This window comes from Dermacentor variabilis, chromosome 4 (assembly GCF_050947875.1).
Source record: "Dermacentor variabilis isolate Ectoservices chromosome 4, ASM5094787v1, whole genome shotgun sequence".
Lineage (NCBI taxonomy): Eukaryota > Metazoa > Arthropoda > Arachnida > Ixodida > Ixodidae > Dermacentor > Dermacentor variabilis.
Window position 1 is genome coordinate 146,660,534 of NC_134571.1, and position 20,705 is coordinate 146,681,238.

Consider the following 20,705-nt stretch of genomic DNA (forward strand, 5'->3'; position numbering starts at 1 on the left):
CAAAGATCTACTTCAAGATCTACTACAACAAAGATCTACAAAGATAAACAAAGAACATACTTTCTCAGGCACCCCAAAAAAACACATCCCACGTCTAAATTACAAACACCATTTTTTGAATAATATAAACTGCCAGCCATGTGATGAAAACATGAGTGGTTGCTAAATATACGCAGCAATGTTTTAGTGTTTGTTTTCCTGACATTAAGTGCCAAAAATTACATAAAACAAACAGTGTCTTCTCTCGCAGATGCCGCTATAAAAGAATTAAGGAGCCAATAGTTTTGAAAATATGCATTACATGAACAATAAATTAAGCTAAAGCGAGGGATTTTATCAAGATCTAATTATAATGCACGCCATAGTGAATTTTGACCACCCAGTGTTTTTTAATGTGCACCTGAATCTAGGTGCATGAGCATTTTTTTGCATTTCACCCCCATCTCATGCAGTCGATGAGGTCAAAATCATACCCACAGCCCTGGGCTTAGTAGCACACCATCCTAGCCACTCAGCTACTGCGGCAGGCTATTACACAAACACCACTTGTAAGGTAAACTGAATGTAGGCTGCACCATACTGTGAGTAGTTACCAGATAGAACATGCACATAGTTCATTTGCCTCACTAGAAGCGTGCAAGCTTATGCACACTCACTGCTCCCGAACAGTCAACCATTTCTGGTATGCCTCGTTACTGAAAGCCAATCCTTTGAGTGAATGAATTACAACATGCAATGCAACTTCGTGATGCCTAATTGGCACGCATGCTATTAGCATCAACTTAAATTCAAATGTAAAAAAAAAAGAATGCACAGCCACCACTCCCGCAAGATTCCACAGTTAACGCCGCAGCCGCTTCAAATGTCAGTCCAATCTAAAATATGTTCATATAAAGTGCACATAGAGTGCCACTGGTCGCAAAATGAAACTATATTTTAAAAGCTGCATGAAACTGTGGCTTAATTCGAATTCAGAGGGATATGCCTATGACTAAGCAAATGCAATTCAGGCTCAAACACAAGAGTGCACCAGACAGCTGCTCTTCCTGGAAATGAAGTGCTAATGTGAAGGGTGGAAACATCCCCTCCAGTGTGCTGATGGATATTAAACTTAACTGTTCTGGACATCCACAGCCACGACATGTATATCCTAGGAATGTGTCAAGTACAAGTCCTGTGGTCGTTGCATGCCAGCAAGGGACATCATGGGGACATGCTGCGGGCGTTTTGTGAGCAAATGTCACGGCCTTTTGCATAGCGTTTGCTTTAATGTCCATTACATTCTCAGCACAAGCTGTGTGACAGATGAGAGCACACGCGAAGAGATACACCATGTGTGCACACTTAATTACACGTGCATGCAAACAAGTGAAAGTGCAGTACATTCATTTTACAGCTACATGCAAGTGGCTCATTAACTAACTGAACTTTTCAAAGTAAACTGTGCCAATAAATTCACAAAGTGGGACGTACACACGAGCTGCAGACATGATGGCTTCGAATTATGATTTGAACTTGCAAGAAAACATAATTATGTTACGAGGAACCTCAAAGACAAAGCCCTTTGGAGGTCAAATATTAACATGTGTGCCAAAAAAAGATCCACATGCAATATCCTTGGGACATCCGTAGTAGGATATCCAAAATAGGTCCATGCTCTGTATTTTCAGGATGCCCACGATGGGATATCCTAACCTGGACATGCAATGGATGTCCTACTTATTTTTTAAACTGTGCGTGCACATTGAGACACGATTTTGATCTCCTACGTGCAAATGGTTTTACTGCAGTCTGTTTTCTAACACTGTGTCGCTTTATTAAAGGCAATCTTTCACATATCTCAACCTATGGCAAATGTCAGCAATATTTCAGAACCTCCCCTTTTTGCTTATGTGCTAATGCAGAAAAAGATGCGTGATGTCCTTGCTCATTTATGAATTTTTCAAGTCTTCGATTCACTTACAAACTTCCAAGCCCCAAAACCACAACAGACTTCATAGAATCGCAGTTTGCATGCCTTGATAAATGACTTGGGCAGAGTGTGCTGTGCATAGCGCACCGCTTTCGCTTCCCACCGCCATCACGAAGCCGGGCGACGTTATCGCTAGCGTCGCACTGCCCAGGCTTCGCGTCACGAGCGCGATCAGTGACCCATCGAGTCCAAGATCGCAAGCGGTTTTTCGCAGAAGGCGGGGGAGGGTTCGAAAGGGGGGTAACTACAGAACAAACAAAAAAAAAAAGAAACAGCGGGTCACACGTAGCGGCGCGTGATTCAATCGCGCGTGTCGTCGAACGGTGAATGCCTGGGGCACCCGGCAAAAAAGAACCGCCGCGTGAAACCTCATCCTTGCATCGAACACCAACTGCAATGCCTCAAGGGTTAGCAGCGCGCCTCTGCGTGCGTTTCGCGCTCCCGCAGGGAGGCGGGAGCCGCGAGAGAGAGAATAAAAATATAAAGTGGGAGGACGCGAACCCCGCTGTTACGTAATGTGGTTGCGCAACGCTTGACACGGCCCGCGAAAAGGCTGCCGCCCGTGCAAAAAGGGGTTCGCCAGATCGATATACGCCGCCACAAGGGCGCGTATACACCGACGACAGCGCAAGACATAAGAAGAAAAGCTGCAGTGAAGGGAGAACGAGGCATCTCTTTTCTGCAACCTCCAACTTCAAGAGGCCATCATGATGGTTCTGTCCCGTGTTTGAGGCCACGTCTCCAGAATCAGCCGGAGGCGCGTGGCGGCACACGATGGTTCCCCGTTCGGGCCAGTCCCGTGTCAGCAGTACGCTTCGAGCACCGTTAGATTGGACATGCACCCCCCCCCCCCCCCCGAGTATCTGGGCGGATGCGGACACTACGCGCTGCAGACTACCCGATGTACTACGGATCTCGCATAGCAAAATAATAAAAAATGAAAGCGGGCGGCATGCAGATCGCAGGAGCAGCAACAAGCGAGCGCACGCCATTTTTCCACGAGAAAGCGAGGAAAAAAGATCGGCCAAGCTGAGGTTCAAGGTCGCGCGAACGGCCAACAACACGCCGCCTTTCAACGCGCCCGCAAGCACGTAACCAACAGCGCTGTTAGTGTGGCTACACCGTAGCGCTGTCTCCCCGAGCGGGCGCAGCAGCGGTTCGGAGTTTTCCCAAGTTCCTTTCGAAGCCGCTGACACAACAACGCGACGACGACAACGTCTGCGCTGGCGACGGGTCGGCCCCGCGGCGGAGCCGGCGCGCTCGCGAGCCGCCTCCGGCGACCGAGTTTAGCGGGACCCCGCTGCTGGCCGCCAGCTGCGCCCGCCGGCCCGAGGTTTCGCACTGAACGACGGGCTGCAAGTGACACCCAGACGGGCTTGCGGGCAACACCGAACAAGCTGTGGGACACCTCGGTACCGCTAGAAAGCACGGGGGAGCTCCCCTCCGCGAGCAGATTAGGCCTAGAGGCCGTCCGTATCACGCATGAACAACCCAATGACATTCGGCCCCACACGGGCCGCCACACACGCACACACACACCGACAGTCGAAACGAACCCGTGTCAATCGGTCCGGGCAGCACACAGGCTCGGGCCAAAGTTCCCGATGCACGGCGAGCAGAAAGAAACGAGCGACGAGTTTCGCAGGCATCGGCAAAACAAAATAAACGGGACTCCCGATACAATTAGGCTTAAAAAAAAAACACACACACACTGGCCGAGACGAGCCGAAGCAGCCCCCAGAGCACCCCGCACGGAACTAGGGCGTCGGACGCCCGCGCCGCAAAAACAATGGGACGCACGTAACAACGTCGCGGAACCGTACGCCGTGGCTCCGACCAGTGAACGGCGCGAGCCCGATGCTGCTGGCTAGCGCTACGGAGGCGAGGAGCCCTCGAACAGGCCCGCTCGTCGAGCGTAACCGGAGGGGAACATGGCGCTCGCCTGCCGTGCCGAGTCCCGTACAAGCCGCTCCGGCGATCACCCGGTACCCGTGCACGCGGCGACAGCTCGAGCAGCGACCACAGTTCTTCGCCGAAATCCTAGACATTCGCGATTGCGGGTCATAACGCGAAAAGTAATAGATCACGGTACCTTGTGGGCGATCTCCACCACCGGGCCTCCAGACCCCGTCCATTTTACGTAGTCACGGGCGACAATCAAGATGGCGGCACTTCCTGAAGAGAGCACTTGATAAGCAGCGCCGCTTACAACTGGCGCGTCCTGGCGTGAGTAACCAATGCTCTCGACGCTGAAGCGGGAGCCAGGCGCTGTCGTGAGCTTCAGAATTTTCTATCACTACTTGGAGTTTGAACCTTGTTTAAATATTTGCAGTGCTGTTCGTAAACTTTGCGAGGTTAAAGTTACACGCAGATGTTCCTTTATTAACCGCTCACTTGGTAAGAAAATGTACACATCAACCTGGTTTCGGTTTCGATTGCCACGAAGGCATTTTGCTTTTTGCGGTGGTATGATGCGTGGCACCAATATTTTTGCTTCAAATCATTTCGAAATAGTTCAAAATCAAACGCTCGATCTATGCTTTAATGTCTTAATTCATTATTTCTGCACTGCGTACGCCGTGGTGTCAGTAATTATCATCGTTTTGTTTCCTTTTGTTTTACTTGTGCGCGCGAACTGTGCGCGCGAACTGCGTTCGCTCCTCATTGGTCGCGAATTAAGCCATACAGAAATTTCATCCCAGACGTCAGTATAACAGAAAAATGACGCAGTCGCGGCGGCGACAATGAGTCCGCGGTGACATTTCAGGCGCGGAGGGTTTGCTTGACTTTTGACTATAGATCACTTTTGTAGCACATTGCTGCTCCCAATTTGCATCATATAATGATACATCAACTTCATCCCCTGCCTCCTTCACAGCTGTCTCGCCAAATCAACAGCTTGTGCTCAGAGGAGATCGATCGTGTACACGACTGCACTGGCGTCTGACGAGCGGCGCCGCGTCGGGATACTCCCCCACGACGAAACACATAGTTGCCTTATTATTCCGCGCTCCTATGCATATTTTTTTCTATTCCATGTTGTTTCCGTTTTTGCGATATTTTACTTTACTTATCTCTCTCTTATTTTTTTCGGGTCTGTGAAAGCGAATACATGATCGTGCCACGCCGTTCGTTGAGAGTATGCGAACGACACCGTTGGAACGCGAGGATGCGATCAAGCAAGACGCTGCTGGGTCAGCAGGCTCGGCCAGCCGCGCCGCAACGGGACACGCGACACCGAGCCACGCACGAATAAGCGGACGAGCAATCGGTAGGGACCAACTGAAGAGCATGCACTGCCGCGACCTCCGCAGCCGAGCAGGCAGACGGAGCAGCAGCTCAAAAAAGCAGAAGTGACGTCACACCAAAGGAAAGCAGCACGTGACATCCGGTCTTTTCTCAAGAGCAAGCGGCAGAGAGAGGATAGAGAGGACAAGGAAAGAGCGGTGACGTCACTATGACGCAATGCCTCGCCCAAATGGGAAGAGCGGCAGCGCAAGCGAGGCGCAGGCGCTACGGCCACCTGCCGCGGCCAACATGTGGGGCGCTAACGCGCGAGAGAGAATCGGGGTTAAGTGCAAGCCGAGGAGGAAAGTTGTTTCAACCTGAATGTCAGAAGGAAGGAAGCACGGCCGGGCGGCGGTCCCGACGCTGTTACGTAGCAGAAGACCGACGGACGGTCACAGGAAGATGCCGCTGACGCCTTTACTCGGCGCCACTTTCTTCCTCTGCAGTACAGCCGACGCGAGCAGCAGTAAAAGGGAAATGCACGCGCATGGTGTACCCGAGTGCGCTTCGAGACTTATTTCAGCAACCGAGACTCCAATAGCCAGCGCAGCGGCAATATAAAAAGTGATCCCGTGAGATAAGTATTATGACGCACGTTGAGATCGGCGCTCATATTGCAAGACCGAAAGAAAAATACTAGATCGCGAGGCTTCACAAGTTGGCAGAAATCGCGGCGATGTCACCATGGGGTCAGCCTCCTAGCCGGCTTCCGCAAGTTGGCAGTCGCATTGCACGGAACACGCATTGGCACATTAAAAAATCCCGCCACCAACTTATTTGGCGACGTATGAGCGGTCAAACTGAGGCGTAATTGAATATTTGTGGGCAGAAACCCACTGTCAAAACCAACGCGCTGACTGTATATACGTGGCTTTCGGTCGGCACAGAAGCTTTGTACCTCGTGTCGTCAGTCACCGACAAGGTTTGCTTGACAGAACAAAGTTCATGCGAAGAATGTGTAACACGCACTATGTGAGCAGGGCCGACCAAACATGCACGTGCGGGCAGTTTTATCTGCATCGAGTGGCCGCGCGAGGTTTCGCCAGTATGCTAAACAAGGGAGGTGGCGTTGCACTATTTGTGAGGTCTTCTATATCGTGCTCGGTCGTTAAGGGCTGCTCTTACTCATACGCGAATGAAGTTGATACGCTTGTTGTGAATTCTCAATGCTTTGTTGCAGCGGTAATTTATCGTGCTCCAAACAAGAACAAATAAACTTTGATGCAACATTCCGAACATTTATTAGTTAGTTTAACCAGTTTAAATAAACGAATAATGATGTGTTGGAACTTTAATATTGATGCAATAAAGGAACATGGCAGTGAATATTCTAATGCTATAAGATCATATTGATTCCATAACGTCATGAAAACCCCAGCACGTATAAGTTCATTGACATACACGCCGATCGACCATATCTTGCGCAACTTTAACACCGATTCAAGCTGATGTAATGTTTATGATTCGGCAGCACGTAACGGATCACTCTGATACCGCCATCCTATTCCTTCGTTCCAGTCATTCTCAGGGTCATTCTCATATTTCTCATCGAGTTAACTATCCAGCATTACGTGAGTGTTTCTGTTCTTTAACTATTGACACGCAGAAAAAGAATGGCAAAAAGCAACTTGATAGTTTCAGCAAAGCGTTATGTGATACATTACCGCAATTGTCAAACACCCCAGAAAAAAAAAAAATATTATACCACACCTATCTGTCCTTGGATGACGAAAGGACTGCAAAAATTAATTAAAGGGACACTAAAGTGAAAAATGATTCCTTCTGCATCAATAAATTACCTTCCTAAAACACCAAAAACACCACTCTTACAACGTTAAGACGTTTGGTTAGCCAGAACAAGCGCAAGAAGTCAATACGAGTGGCGACGCCTACTTGAAGTTCCCGGGCCTGGTGGTTGGGGCGTCTTGGTTTTTGATGGCATCTTCTAGGGCCTACTAACTATATATAGTGGTACAGACTGACTACACTGTTTTCTAAAGGAACCAAATATTAAGCATGGCAAGTTTCGGGAACCTTTACTCAGCCAACGCGGCCCAAATGCGAAAACATACTTTGGAATCCCTGACGTCACGCTGACGTACCGGCGCTGGAGTTTCGGCGCGAAATTCAAATACTGATACTTGGACCTTCATTTCCTGATCTAATAACCAAACTATTTTTTTTTTAAATGACTGCCTGCAGAGTTCTCAAACAATGCTTCATTAGACTAGACTGATTCATTGTTTCGCTTTTCGCTTTAGTGTCCCTTTAAAGATCAAGGCTTTTGGCAAACTAAGGTAAAGTCACATAGGGTTAACGAATATTACGAACAAAAATATCTTACCGCTTGAAATATGGTAACCAGCGCTACACGTATTCGTAACACGAAAGAGTATTACACAAATTTAATAGCCCGTAATTCTGTTAATTCAAAGGCTACATGGCGCATCATCAACCCAGTAGTCAGGCCAGCGGTTAGAGAATATAAAATGCCAGACATCAAAGTCTTGGGAATATCTAGGAAGCCTTAGTAACGTCGTTTAACTCGTACTTCGGTACAATTGATCAAGCAATGTCTAATAATATACCTCTTCTTTCGTCTGTTACTTACCCGGAAAGGACGACAAAGTCATTTGGTATTGTAGGCATTACAGCTGAGAGATAGCGTCCGTAGTTAACGGCATGCCATTCAAACACTCTACTGGGCACGATGGAACGTCAACAGTGACCGTAAAACATTGTATTGACATACTGTGCAAGCCATTAGAAAAAAATATTCATCTCTCTTTATATACTGATATACTGCTACCTATCCAGAGTTATTAAAGATCGCTAAGGTTACTCCTATTTCCAAAGATGGGGACCATAATTTGTTAGAAAACTACCATCATAAACTTATCGCCAAACGAATCACTTCATTTCTTGAACGTGAATCCACCTTGTCTTATTGGCAGCACGGTTTTCGAGCTAGAACATCGACAAATACAGCAGTATTAGCTTTGTGTGACTGCATAACTGCTCGCTCGAACAACAAAAAAATCCTAGGCCTACTTCTAGACGTGCGAAAAGCGTTTGACACTGTGGACCATGACATACTGCTAAATAAGTTAGAACGCTATGGCTTTCGAGGTCTAAATCTTGAATTTTTCCGCAGCTATCTCAATAACAGAAAACAACTAGTTGCCATTGCAGATACCAAATTCGGCGTTTCTGACATTGCTACAGGTGTCCCACATTGCTACAGGTGTCCCACATTGCTCAGTACTGGGGCCGTTTTTTTTTTTTTTTTTTGTAAACGATGTATGCAGACGACACGGTTTTACTTCGTGCGCTAGACTCCATGGACAAAAAATTACAGTGGCTAATAATGAACTTCTAAGTGTTAACCAGTGGCATACGTCAAATAAACTAACTTTGAATACCAACAAAACTAAATATATTTCCCTTCTTCGTGGAAAGCACCTGTAAGAGAATGTCACTCGCTTTCTCTAAACCATAATGTACTTGAGCGGGTAAGTTCATTTCAATACTTGGGTGTCACATTCGATGAGAATCATCATTGGAAGCCACAGATTGCATAGCTCTGTAAAAAATTAAGCGAAAATTGTTTTATTCTGTGCAAATGCCGTTATTACTTCGACACTGCCACTCCGAGGGCAATTTACTTAAGCATATTCCACCGTCATCTATCCTGCAGTATTGCATCTTGGGGTCACACGTACGTTTCAGGTGTAGAACCTGTGGTACTTCTTCATAAAAGGGCATTGTTATTGATGACTTCTTTTCTGATTACAATGCTAAGTCAACGACACTGTTTCAAAGTTTAAATATACTGCCTTTCACTTTATTACTGAATTTTAAGTCAACAATAAGTACTCATAATAGCATAACCACTAAGTGCCCTTCGAGTTTATCAAATTTTTTACGCTCCAGAAGCAATACACGCAGTGCACTCAAGGGAAATTTTCTTTTGCCAAACATTCATAATGTGCATGGAAGGAGGAAGTTAAACAGCACTGGAGCATTCCTATGGAACAACTCACCATCGGAAGTAAAACAAGCCACAATTTACTGATTATCACTGAAATACCATTATCCCTCACTACTATACTATCTGTACATACAGCGTATTCATTTCGCTCGCGTTACTCAGTACAAATTCCTTTCTGTGGGTTTCTCGTAGCTGCTACAAGTGCGCTGCCTTCTGTTTATAAATGCATATTTATGTACGTCTGATTTATTTATATATACTTTGCCGTATTGGGGGCGTTGTGATTGTGAATAAACAACTAGCGTGGATTCCAACGAGCCTTGAGCTAGGGATCCAGATGTCTTGTACAGCATTTCCTGTGCACTTTTTCCTGCTTTGAATAAGTTTGAATTGAATCGAATCGAATCTACGGCGCAACGCGAAAGGCCGCTGGCGTCGTGAAGCGACCCCCGAGACGCGCGACACGCGCCGCCCATTTCGGAGGTGACGCGCCACTAGCGACTCGAGGCTGCGGCACGCTTTCTGCGCTGTGCTCCACTCTGACGGCGCTCAAAAAGCAACATCGAATTAGTCTAGACTGGAAGAGCGTGGCGCTCTCGTTAATCTGAAGATATCGCTTACTGGCGGAAAGAACAAAGGCCAAGAAGCTCCCTTCTTGAATGCCTCGAGCCTTGAGGAGGCGCTAGAGACAAATGCTAAGTCGACGCGGACTATCCAAATACCATTCCAGAAACCTCGACATACGTGTTGCGTGCCATGAAAAGGCTCAGTTTACGAGAAAATTGCGTCTGGAGAGTCCCGAACTCCTTGGATCACAATTCAAATCTCCCGCCGCCCAACCAGGGAGCGGTGACGTTGCACACGCCATCACCACCCTGTGCTGCCGTCGGTAGACTTGTAAGCACGTGAACGCTGTCGCAAAAATTACCTCGATGCGCTAAAGAATTCGACGCTATGCTGGCGCACTCGTTGGCTCGCCCCGCTGCCGCGATCCATGTGGCTGCAGCAAGCAAGCGCAGCCAGAAGAAGCGCGCGTAGTATTCTTCGTCGACATTTTACGAGCGACTTCATCGCGCCCAGCCTTGTAAGACGTCAGCGTTCTTTCCTCTGAGCCACGACGCCACATCGATGACGCCATGGCCGGTATTCGGAGACTCACTTTCGTGTCGAATTGAAATATGTTAAATGTGTTTTTCAACCTTCGCGCTTGCTAATCGCCATCCTTTTACGCACGAGCGGCGCGCGCCAGGTAGACTTTTTTCACAACTGGGAAAATATTAGTCAGTACTCCATTACACGCTGAATCGAGTGATGAATTAGTTGAGCTGCGCGCACAAGATACATTTCTGCGATACTGATGAAAAGGTCACCCTTGCCGTGACAGGAGTCCTTTTGGCAAATGAGAAAAAATCGCGAGAACCAAAGACGCTGTCGTGAAGTTCGCCCACGAGCTCGCGCTGTGACGTCAGGGGTCTTGACGTCACAGCACTGTACTGTAAAGAAGCCAAAGAATACACTTGGGAAGCTTCGAATATTATCATATATATATATATATATATATATATATATCGACATATGTGACGTCACACTGACTAACGTGCCGGCGCTATAAGTTTTCGGCGCGAAATTTAAAATTATAGATAGAACTTTGACCATTTCCTTTTCTAAAGGCAGACCTATTAGCGCTAAACTAATGGTAGCGAAGTTCTGAAAGGATACATTATGAGGTAAAACTGACTTATACTCGATGAAAACCTAAGAATTAAAAGGTTAAACGTACGCTGCCCATCTCAAACACAATTTGCATCGATGCGCGCCGGCCAATTATATTTGCTTATTAACCTGACCTCAACCGGTTTAGCGTGTTTGAAATAACTGCGTTGTGCGCACAGATTGGTTTTTGTGCCGCTGGTTTCGGGATGAAAGGTGAACGTCCAGGCGAATTTTATGAAGGATCCCGATATCACCGCTCAGACAAAAAAAGCGACATTTTACTTGGGAAACAATTAGTAGCCTTTACTTTCCAATCATCCTAGGATTTACGTTAGCACCTCAAAGTCACTGCATACAAGTCGCGATCGCACTCCAGCTGGCTCTGCTCTCCTTTTTTTCAGAGGCGAAGAGCATGGCGCAGTGCACTTTTAACGCGAAATCGTTAAGGGCGCCGTGTCGCCGAAAATCCGGCGCCGGTGTCCCGCGTCGAAAAAAGAATGTCGAACCAAATTCCGAATCACGCACACAAAACCACCCTTCTACTGTGAAAGTTGCTCATACCTTGCGTTTCATTCGTTACAAAATCATTGCTCGGAATTTTGAGAACGGCCGCCCACAAACAAATGTGGTGGGAAGAAAAACATCGACAGCGCATATCTTTCGTGTTAGCTCCTTCTCAGACTGAAATAATAAAAGTGCGAAACCAATAACAGGAGATCGACCCACGCAAGAGGCCGCGTTTCTACCAGAAAGCTCGCCTTCGTGCATAGCGTTCGCCGCCAGCGTTTTCCGGTAAACGTTGCGGTTACATAAGCTGCAGTTCTCGGGAACCTTGAGAAGCAGTCGGGGATCTTTGAATGCCATATCGCGTTCCACTCTTAAAGGCGAAGCTTAAGCGTCCTCCAATTATTTTGTGGGCCGGGAGGGAGCTCCTTAACTAGACGGGGAAAAAAAATTAAGAACACTGCACTGTTTTTCGAGAAATGTTAAAAATGCAACGTTAGGACGCCGGGCGACGTCGCATCGCAAATTCGTTACATGAACGTTACAGGAAGACTGCCGCTCCCCTGCAGCAAATAACACCGGCGATGCGTGGCGGGTGCGCGCGCAGCGTCGGGTTTCGCGGTGGCCGGCGGCCGATTTGTGAGGCCGACCGCGTGCGCTATCGCGACGTCGGCTCGATAGGGGGAATCGCCGGCGGCTGCCGTGCGCTGGCTGCGGTTATACAGTGGCTGTGGGCAGCTGCTGCTTTCTATACTGCGGCCCTTGGTCTTTTTTTCTCTCTCTCTCTTTTTCGTTTTTTTTTTCTTCTTTGCCTGTTTCTTCGCGCCCACTAGCCACTATCACCAGCGGCCGTGGTGAACGACCGTGACGACACCAAGACCTCCCGGCGTCCGCTTTTCTTCTTCTCGCGAGTTCCGAAGTATGTACACACCGTAAGCCACACCTGCCAGGACGTGTCAGTACACCCCCCCCCCCCCCCCCCCCCGCACTTCCACCACTTGTGACGCGAGGCTCAGGCTGCAGAAGTACTTGTATAAAGCGAGCGTGTCGCCCCACTGTACCAATTATATATATATATATACGGAGCAACGGAGAGAAGAAGCACGCAAGCACGAAATGATATGCCATGTGCATGCAAGATTAAAGTTTTCTTTCTTACTCAGCATACCCCAACATGGCGGCCGCGATGACGTCATTGCGAAGCATCCACGTGATCTATTAACCCAGGAATAGCTACGAAGAACCTAGCGCACGGGCCCCTCCATCACCATCGGCGGTTTTCCATCGACTAGTTTTTTCGGCGACGTCTTCCAATTTGCGTATATGCGCGCGTGCGTGCGCGCGCGTCGGTGCCAAAGACAGTTCGCACATGGCTTCGTGCCGGGAATGATTGAGAAGTCACTCCTCAGTGTTCATTGCAAGACCAAATGAATGGTGGTGGCGACAAGCAATATGCCCTGAGCTTCGAAGCAATTGCTCCGTTATTGAACGCAGAATACGGCAAATCGGTTCTGCGGTAGCCCCGAATGTGCAGGAAGATATTTTCCCTTTCATCCGTTGACACAAAAAAAAAAATTGTAATGCGCCTGCCATGTTTTGTCCCTCTATTTTTTTTTATTTCAAATGAGGTTGCTAACACCATATGTTTCGTCGCAACAAAACTGAATTTCGCTTTCAACCATAATCATCTCGTTCCGCCAGTCTCATTGCGGAAGCACTGCGGCCGATATACATACTATATTAGCAATTCGCGTCATCTATATATGCAAGAAAGCAGAACGTCGGACACTTCAGCAAGGCTCGTTTTCATGATACTGTGAATGATATAGTTATATTTAAAGCCTGCAAATCATCCGCCGCGGTGACTTAGCGGATATATGGTGTTGCGCTCCTAAGCACGAGGTCGCCGGATCAAATCCAGACCGCGGCGCGCGCGTTTCGGTGAAAGCGAAATGAAAAATAACTAAATAAATAAATAAACGTTCGTGCCCCGTTCATTGGGGGCACGTTAATGATTCCCTGGTGGTCAAAACTATACCGGAGTGCGCCCCTACGGCGTGCCTTATCGCCAAATCGTGGTTGTGGCACGAAAAAAACCCTCAGAATTCAGAAAGCCCGCAAAGGTTTCGCCCAGTCTGCGAATGACGCGCAGTGGCGAGCAACGCTCTAAGAAACAGTGTTCTATTCAGTATACGGCTGCCACTAATCTCTATTATTATTATGGTCAAATCTAATTCCGACTTCACTGATTGCGTTCATAATATATTGTTGCCTGTTATCAAGCACCGCCTTTGCCGTTCTGGCGACCAGCCTTCTCAAATATGTGCCTCAACTAAGAGCTCTGAAATCTAGACGTATTCAGTCAGACATTCTGTTTCTATATACGGTGGTCCATGGCATCATGCACTGCCCAAAGCTTCTCGATCCCGTGCAATTTTCTGTGGGCAAAAGTATTCTGCGTTTTCTGCGCGGCCCTATAGCTGTTGCATTACACTTTCCTATAGGGCTCTATTCAAAAAGAAAACATGCAATGAGTATTGTGCCTGCAGTAAATTGACATATTTCAGAATACATTTCCTGCGTTTTGTATATATGGACATAATTATGTTGTATGATTAACTCCTTTTTACGGCGCCTCGTCGGTTTTCTGTTTCCCTATTTGTTTCTCTATCTCACATTGGTATGTCTATCCCGTTTGTCTTCTCTGTACATTTTGCCTCGCGTATTACTTTTTATGTGCACCAGTACGAAGGCTCCGTAGCTGTTCCTGGGCATCAAAATAGAAATCAAATTGATTGATTGATTGATTGATTGATTGATTGATTGATTGATTGATTGATTGATTGATTGATTGATTGATTGATTGATTGATTGACTGACTGACTGACTGACTGACTGACTGACTGACTGACTGACTGACTGACTGATTGATTGATTCCAGAAGACCTTCCAATTGCGGCCGGACGGTCTAGAACACAAGATTGCAATACAAATTATCCGAGGTACACCACGCTGCTATAGGCACCTCCTCCGACTTCTGGCAACCAACTTTCAGAAGCAAGCAAAAAGGGGGGAAAGGAAGAAAGAAAAGGTTAAGTTACTGAATATGAAGGAACTTGCATTGTATGAACCCTGTGCTCCAGAAGAATAGCAAGCGATTCGAGAAATCGAAACAAAGCAGAATAATATCATCAATACTTCTTTTAGGGCGAGTTGGTTGATCTTGAGACATGCAGGTATAACCGCAAACAGACGACCACAAGAAGGGAGACACGTAAACACAAGCGCTTGTGTGTACGGCATGGATTAGTGCATGGATTTGTCACGCTCGTTTCCAAGCTAAGTGTGGCTTCAAACCTACCTGCGACGTAACTGATTACCTGCACATTGTCTTTCTCAATTTCCAAGCGCTCACTTTTTGTTTTGCTGAACATAGCAAGGCAATTAGTCCTCATGCACGCACGTTCGTATAATCACAATGCAAATTGTTCAACTTATAACGCATTATTTTGTTGAAAAATGACCAACTTGTGAAGTCGGGATGCCTTCGGAAGCCAGAAGGACAACGCTTCGGCAAACTCGCGCACAAAGTACGGTACGGTACACTAGCCGTTATTCCCATACTCGCTGAACCGCAGTACTTAATTGCAGCGTCACTGTACTCTATACAGCACCAAGGGTTCCTCCATCTACACAGTAATTTTTCCACACGAAACCATGACTCAAATGGCGGCCTTATATAGTGTACGTGGAGGAGATCGGTCCAGCCTGCCAAAGGATCAAAGCAGTAGTGTGCGCCGGCGCCGTTGCTTAGTATTTAATTATGGGCCGCTAACGTTGTTTTAGCGCGTAAGCGTACGCGGCATGAAAAGTTCACGCGCCGCAGGGATATTCGCAAACGCTGAACATTTTCACAGCCTGTGCGCACGGACTGGAATTCATGGCTTACAGCCTAGCAAATGTGTTGTTTTATACTGACAGCAGGCACAAGCATATGCGCAAGAATTTGCCACTTTGCTTTTCTAGGACTTAGAATTTTTTTTTCCTTTTTTTTCCCACTTTCTTCTTTCTTATTTTTTAGCACTGCAAATAGCCAGTAAACTGCCTTCATAGAATTTGTCAAGCGACAAACGAAAGTCAGGCGTGCAAACGAATGCAGAGTCGCGCCTCGCCATTTCGCATATACACACATACACAGCTGCCAGCGGCGGTTCGGAATTATCGCCGCCTATAGTGGCTCTCCCACATTGTTTCGTTAATGACGCAGTCATCGACTAACCAAGTGCGTTAGCTTAATATCGAGAATGACGCAGTGAACGACTAACCAAGTGCGTTAGTTTAATATCGAGAGACAGTGCTATAACGTGCTCGTTAAAGAAGCACGTACCGTGAGCGCCGGCGACGGAGGAATGGGGTTAGAATAATCACGCGAGCACAGAATGACACGCTATGCGCAAGTTTCAAAAGTTCATATGCATATTAATTAAGCTTAGTTTCGACAAGTCCTATATATAATTTTTGTTTCGTAGCCGCGCGTCTAAAGTAGCGCATATATGCATTATTTCAGAAGGCCCTACAATTGAGCAGAAAGAAAGAAAGAAAGAAAGAAAGAAAGAAAGAAAGAAAGAAAGAAAGAAAGAAAGAAAGAAAGAAAGAAGGAAAGACAGAAAGAAAGAAAGAAAGAAAGAGAATTGTAGCTCTCACTGCGGCGCCTTCGGGAGATTATAACAGATCACCGCAAAGCAAGGGGCTACATAGTTTTAAGCGCTACCTAAAGAGTGTAGATGACGCAGAAGCGGAGGCGCACGCACACACACTGTGTGACCTTAGGTTTGTCCCCTAGCACATATTTTGCTGTAACCTTCCCGTGCCGACAAGCTGGTTTGATTGTTCGGTACTTGTGTCTAAACCGAAGAACAAGCGCAGGCTGCAACTCATAAAATATGTGCGCGCGGCTTCTCAGAATATTGAGGTATAGCAATGAATTCACGACGTGGACCTTTGCTGCACTTGAGTTCAACTATGCGGTCCCGTGAAACTGCCTTCCTTTTTCTTTTTTTGCCATTCGAACTAGAAAACTGTGTGCGTGCGCGCGCGCGTGCGCGCGTGCGTGTGTGTAACCTTCAATAACAATTGTACTTGAAGAAACTTCGCGTTACATCGAAGAAAATGCTGACGGAATTGACGATGTTGTATGACGATTTACAAGACCTCATAAGTATAGGAGACAGTTCCATGTCACAGCCTGAGTCCCCTCAGGCGTCTCGCTGTGGTGTAATCTTCCTTCGCGTAATTGTCTTATACTTCGCTATCACTATTACTGCTTCGCCTTCCTGGCGGAACTGCAGCCTCTTTTTTTTAATTTTTTTATTATTCCTTTTTTTTTTTTTTGCTGTGCGTCCGAGTATATGCTGCGCATGACCTACTCATTCTGTCTGGTTTCGAGTGAATCCGGCTTAGCCTCAGTTCGGTTACCGAGAGAATATATATATATATATATATATATATATATATATATATATATATATATATATATATATTGGCGATGTTTGAAAGCCTAATAGATGGCGTAAATTATTGGAAGAGCTCTCTTTTCGGTTTCTTTCTATTTTTTTTTTTTCGTGAGTCGTTAGCATTGCTTACTGGAAAGAGAATCTATACTGAGACACATATCATTACCGTGCATTTCACACGCCATTGATAAAGACTCTGCAAAAAGGGTCACTGAAATCTTCAGGTTTTGATTCAGGGTCAAAAAAGTCCGCAAAGCTATTTGAAGCAAGGTGAACATATACAACAACATATTCTCTAGGCTTACAGACTATTCATACCATTAGAAGTAATTGTTAGTTGGCTACCTCCCTCTCTTTAAAAAATATAATAAACTTCGTCCTTTGGATATATTTAAGTATAGTGTCTGCGCATGGTGTCTACAGTGGAAATTAAAGAAGAAAAACGTTGAAGTGAGAAAATACGGATGAGGCGGCCGCCGCTGGTGCTCCTAATGCGCTTGTCCTCCTATTGCCAGGGTTTGCAGAAATAAAGCGAAAATATGAATTAATAGCCGTGCATGTCCGTGCCAACAATGATACACTAAGCTTTTTAAGCCAGAATAAATTTTTAAGTGAAAAGGTAGAGGCAACTCAAAAGGAAGCTCAAATGATGTTAGTGACAGAACTCACTAACAATGGCACTTTAGGGCAAGAGGTGGGGGGGGGGGGGGGAAGAGGAAACCCCACCCAAGAAAAATTCAGAGGGGGCTCGGGCCCTGGATCCCGCGCATAGTGGGCGCCTATGCCTGAGAGCCAATGATGCACCAACCGGACCAATATAAAACAGCATTGTGCAGTCAGTCAATCAATTACTCCAACTCTGCAACTGAGTCAAATGAAAAAGAAAAAAAAGAACAGGTTGAACTTGCGCGACAAATCCCGTTATTCAACGGCCAAGCAACCATATCCAATTAATTAACATGTACTAATTTAGTTGGGTCCCTGGTCACAGTGGCATTCCCGGGAACGTACGTATATAGGGTGGTACGGGAGGAATAGCTGAACCCTGCAGCCCCTCGATCAAACAGATATCTCGGCTCCGCATTACGAGTGCGATGAAGCGGTGTCTATTACGCCCGCTCAGAACGGCGACAAGCACTCCAACTGACACCATAGCCGAAAACCCAACGCCCACGCATGCGAACTTTCCTCGTGCACTGGCCACTCGCCTGCCTCATATCCTCACGTGCACGACAGTGACTCCAGAGTGGCACCGCCGCATCGCCCTCGCATTGGATTGGTATCGCATTGGTATACAGCCCATGTATACCTACCCGCTGCCTTGACCGCGCCCAGCGGACGTGCAGCACATCACGTGAGCTTGCACAGGCCTCGCTCGGCAGCGCCAACAAGTCCTAAAAATGCTGCCACCGAGGAATAGGCCGCCGGACTTGCGCGCCTGTGTCCGGTATTGGCGGAGTTGCCCACGAGCTATAATTTCCCTATATCTTTAGGTATGTGTGTATGCTACGCCTTGCTACATGAGATGCGGTATATGCGGGTCGTATTGCCGCACCACTATATCACTACGATTTCGCACAGCTTGTCTCACATTCTTGGCAAAATTTTTCCTCGGAATGTTGAGAATGACAGTTCACAAACAAATTTCATGAAACAAGACGCCGACAGTGCATGCCTTTTATGTTAAATCTTCTGCGACTTACATATTAAAAGTGCCAAACAACAACAGAAACCTGAAAACGATGTAATCTTTTTGGCGCGGCTATTTACTACCTCCGGGAGGCCGCAAGAGGCCGCGTTTCTGCCAGAAAGTTTCGTGCATAGCGTTCGTCGCCAGCGTTTCCCGGTAAACATTATGGCACACATAAGCTGCAGTTTCGCGAAATGTTTGCTGCAGTCAGGAATGTTTGACTGCTATCGCGTTCCACTCTCAAAGGCGAAGCTTAAACGTCCTCCAAGTCTTTCTTTCTTTTTTGTTTGTTTGGTTTTGAAAGCCTGTTGCGTTACTGCGTTACACATATATGTGAGAGCAATCTCGGACACGCGATTTAACTTTACCCAACGCATCTTCCCCTTTCCCGTGCACATTGCTTCGATCAAGGAGCGATCGCATTCTTAAGGAAAACAAACATTTTACAGCCACCATCTTATCCATCGCTCCGGGGCACGTATATGTGGGACAGAAAGATGCAGGGACGGCGAGATACTGTGTAATCACCACTCCACTTTGTTTAAACGCTTTGGTTCCTTCCACTTGAAGCAGGTGGTATGCAGCAATCCGTGCCAGCCAGTGTCGACGACGGGAAACGTGCCTACCGCTAACCGTAGCTAGCGGTGGCATCTGAATTGATGTTTCCATTGAAAATACCCATCCTGCCTCAAGGTTCATTCGTAGCTAATGCTTTGAAGAAGCATAAAGCAGTAACCATATAGCGCGTATTTCGGGCCTATTTTTGACGTGGCTCTGCGATTTCATTCGCCCCCCCCCCCTTACTTTTCCTCAATATATTATTAACGCTGCATTAAGCACTACTGATATATGCGGTTAGACAGTACACACGCGTGGATATTTCTTCGCCAGCCATGACTGCACAGTGGACATCGCGATGAGTGTAACGAGAAGACACCCATGCTTAATATACGTCGCAAATACGTTAACGTATCTGCGAAGTATTCCATGTGGTTGCTGTTCAGGAATTTACGCGGCACTGGTGATTTCGTATGTTCTAAACGCGCGAGTTTTACATTTGGTGTCGTGTGAAGAAACTCTTCTTTCCTTTATGCACAGGCACAAACAGGTCGGCTTTCAGCATTTTCCAGATGTACATGTACGTTTCGCGCATACACCAGAAACACACTTCGTTTCAAAGAATTATCCTATTTCTCGAGTAATATAGTCTCCGTGTGCGCGTCTTTACACGAGCCGCGAGTACCAAACAGCTAACGAGCCGACTGCTATGGCGGACACACATGCGGGTTCGGCGTTTTGCTCTTGCTTGCTTCCGAGCCGGAGGCGATCACTCCATCCCGCAGGCTTGCCGCCTGCGAAATCGCCGTATGCTGCTGCTGTTGCATGTTGCATCGCTAGTGCGACCAGTGAGGGACAGATGCCGGTCGCAGATAAGCTACATGCGAAGCTCTGCCCGCAGCTCTGGCACCGGGGGCAACACAGTCCCGCAGTGCGGCCCACGGCAACCCCGCAACCTCGCCTCGGGGCGACCCGCGCTGCCTGCAGCCTCGCCATTCCGGGTTTGTGCGGCGAAACGAAAAGGAGCGGAAGGACAGGAGAGACCCGCGGCAGCGGGGCCAAACGCGACCTACTTTCTCGGCACTGCGGCGGCGACCCCGAGTCGGGATCCATAGAGCACGGTCGGCCCCTGGCGCTGCTACAAACCCATGACCGACTTTTTCTCGGCCGCGCGACGTCAGCGCTGACGTATCTCGTGACGACAACGCGCGCTCTTTTGGGCGCGCGCGATGGTGGCGACGCGAGCGAGGCGGAGCGAGGGTCGCGGCGCGCTGCGGATCTCAGCCGCAGTGACTGCGTGCGCACGCTCGGTGATGATGATGATACTTTATTAAATACGAGATAAGAACAGCAGTTGTGCAGAGCTCGACGTCTTACCCCTCCCCCCTTCCACCCGACAACGCTCACCCCAGTGGGAGCACAGAGTGTTTCCGCGAGTTCCAGGGGGGCGCAAGCGGCTCGCTGCCTCCCGTTTGT

The 20,705-nt window shown here is 47.5% G+C and overlaps 1 protein-coding gene across 17 annotated transcripts in view; it reads right to left on the bottom strand.

The window, feature by feature from the left end:
* The window catches only part of LOC142579884 (uncharacterized), a 654,396-nt gene that overhangs the window by 116,118 nt on the left and 517,573 nt on the right, over positions 1 to 20,705 (bottom strand). The window contains exon 1 of one of the 17 annotated variants that reach the window (XM_075690539.1): positions 12,637 to 12,661. The exons of 12 other annotated variants lie outside the window; for them this stretch is intronic. In XM_075690539.1, the coding sequence (XP_075546654.1) occupies positions 12,637 to 12,644 (8 nt within the window). In that variant the 5' untranslated portion in view covers positions 12,645 to 12,661. Of the gene's footprint in view, positions 1 to 4,064; positions 4,231 to 12,627; positions 12,662 to 20,705 lie in introns of those variants that run through there. 4 more of the 17 variants (XM_075690538.1, XM_075690541.1, XM_075690544.1 and 1 more) reach the window with 4 other exon arrangements.